Raw genomic sequence first — 2,417 nt, forward strand, 5'->3', positions numbered from 1 at the left:
GCTGAGCTCCATCCTTACCTGCAGAAGACAGAAGCACACACCTTGTATTCTCAAAAATAATTATGTTAATATCATTAAGAGATAATGAAAAAAATAGCACCTGGTATTTATATTAAGTAGTCTGAAATGTATAACTTGAGTCTAGATTATGCAGACAGATCTAGACTTCTTTTCCATCAGTATCTTGCCATCATCCATGTTTTACTCTGAACACATTCTGAATGCCTCGCAAAGGTGTTTATTTCTCTACATTCTGAGAAGCTGTCGCATTAGCCCTAGTCTTTATTTACTACCAAGTTCATTTCCAATTATATAAAGCAAGGAAACAAAATACTTCCACGGAAGCTTAGAACAGATACGGTTTGGTATACACTTAGTTCATCATCTGCTTCAGTAGTCTTAAAACTAGTTGAAGCATGCCAGGGACCTATTTGAAACCTGAAAATAATTTGAGGCTACATTTAGAAGATAAGTCAAAATACAATGAGGAAATTCTTACTTTTTCTAGTGGTGCTAGTTGCTCCTTCAATTCCTCTAGTCTTCCTATCAGCTCCTTCTCTTTGTTCAGCTGGTGCTCCTCAATGCACAAGGCAGTATACTTCAATTCCTCTAGTCTTCCTATCAGCTCCTTCTCTTTGTTCAGCTGGTGCTCCTCAATGCACCAGGCAGTATACAACCGCTGAACCAACGCCTTGACATCATTCAGCGTCGTTGCATTTTCATGGCTTAAGAGCTCTAGGAGCAAAAGAGGCCACTTTATATGCATGTATCCACGGAACTTCTCACATACTTCTCAGAAACTGCTATTAGTCTGCACAGGAAAGGTATGAAGCTATCTTTTCAGCAAAGAAGCCTTTGGAAGAGCTCCGGCGCTCTAAGACAACACAGATCCTTCAAAATAAAACCAGGCTTTATTATTGGATATTCCTAAAATACAGTAAGAACAAGGAAAAGAGATACATACGATTAATCTTGCCAGGTATCAACAGCTGCTTCTGATCCACATTTATATACTAGACTTAAAGACAAGCGGACAACTAAACTAGTACAATCCATCACACCAGTCAAGAAACAGCCAGAATTCAGGCTACAAATCATCAGAAACCCCAGTTATTGATGACGGCAACCGAACATCTTGGGTCAGAGGTCCCAGAACGTGAATTCTCACAATAATTATTTTGAACACCAATGCCAGGAACTGTTTCCCAACGCTGTGTGGGCAACGCCCTGCTATGCTTCCTACAGGGCAATGAAATTCTCCCTCACAGTATTAATTTAGAGGCAGTAATAGGGCCACTAACTGAAACTGCCTTTATCCTCACGTTTCAGCCCAAAAAGGATTTCTAAAGGAAACAAATTTGTCAAAGAGCTGTGGCTAGAAGTATTGTATCACACAGACCATATCGAAAAGAGAGGCTCAAACTCAAGTCAAAGAACTTGACATTAGCCAAATAAATTAATTTTGAAAAAATACTTTTTGTAACGTCCTTGAACTTGTACCTTGGGTTATAGTCTCAAAATACGATTTTTACCAACGTATAAAAAGCTATGGACAGTTTAACACTGAGGTTTCTACACTTAAGGTATCAGCTCAAGAAGTGACTCAGCCGTCTTTGCCAAGGCACACAGAGGACACTGTATCCTCCTCCCACCTAAAGGGCTCTCGTCCATCTACGAAGGAAAAACCACGTGTTCCTATCGAAGTGACACACAAAAAGTACTTGGTATTTGAGATTACAGCATTCTGGCATCTCCACTTCAAAACACACGGTGCAGTTTTGTAAAAATGGAAATGCAATAGCTGGAAAGTTTAATGGAACTAATCTCAGTGCCTATTTATGGGGACATTCATTTTAATATAAACTAAAGAAATCTCCTTGGCAAATGAATTGGAGACGGCAATTTTGCGTAACCTACGTGATCCAGAGCTCACCTACTAGCACACGATGGGTATGTCATAAAAGTGAGCCAACCAGAAAACACAGACACAGACTTGCTCTCTCAAGCATTAGGGAAGTGGGGTGTGTAAACTGCCTTACCTTGGGACAGCCATGTCTCCAGTGCAGAGATAGACACTGTGTTTGTATTCTCATTGAGTTGTATGAAAAATTACGGACTAGTGTAGGCTTGATACCACCATCTGCGCTCAGGGGCCAACAGTCAGAAGAGATATCTCATTAAAATCCTCTCTCCACTTCTCTGGCTTACGATGTCTTGTAAGTGCATGACAATACCACATTCAGGAGACAGCAGCAGAGCAACAGAGCTGAGAGTAACTTTTTTGATGTGATATCCAGTCTTAGTGGAGAGGTTTCTGCTAAGATGCTTTTAAGACGACTGGATACACACATCTCTAGTGGCGGTCAGTCTAATCCACAGATAGGGTGGAAACAGCACCTCACCAGCGCTGTGCTCCC

The 2,417-nt window shown here is 40.8% G+C and overlaps 1 protein-coding gene across 1 annotated transcript in view; it reads right to left on the bottom strand.

Moving 5' to 3' along the window:
* Positions 1-2,417, bottom strand: part of MCU (mitochondrial calcium uniporter) — a gene marked incomplete at its 5' end in the record, with an annotated part of 9,347 nt that overhangs the window by 4,244 nt on the left and 2,686 nt on the right. The window contains one exon of the mRNA XM_010144948.1: positions 457-735. Coding sequence (XP_010143250.1) covers positions 457-735 — 279 coding nt within the window. The remainder of the gene's footprint in view (positions 1-456; positions 736-2,417) is intronic.

The sequence above is a fragment of the Buceros rhinoceros genome, unplaced genomic scaffold (assembly GCF_000710305.1).
Source record: "Buceros rhinoceros silvestris isolate BGI_N320 unplaced genomic scaffold, ASM71030v1 scaffold10171, whole genome shotgun sequence".
NCBI lineage: Eukaryota > Metazoa > Chordata > Aves > Bucerotiformes > Bucerotidae > Buceros > Buceros rhinoceros.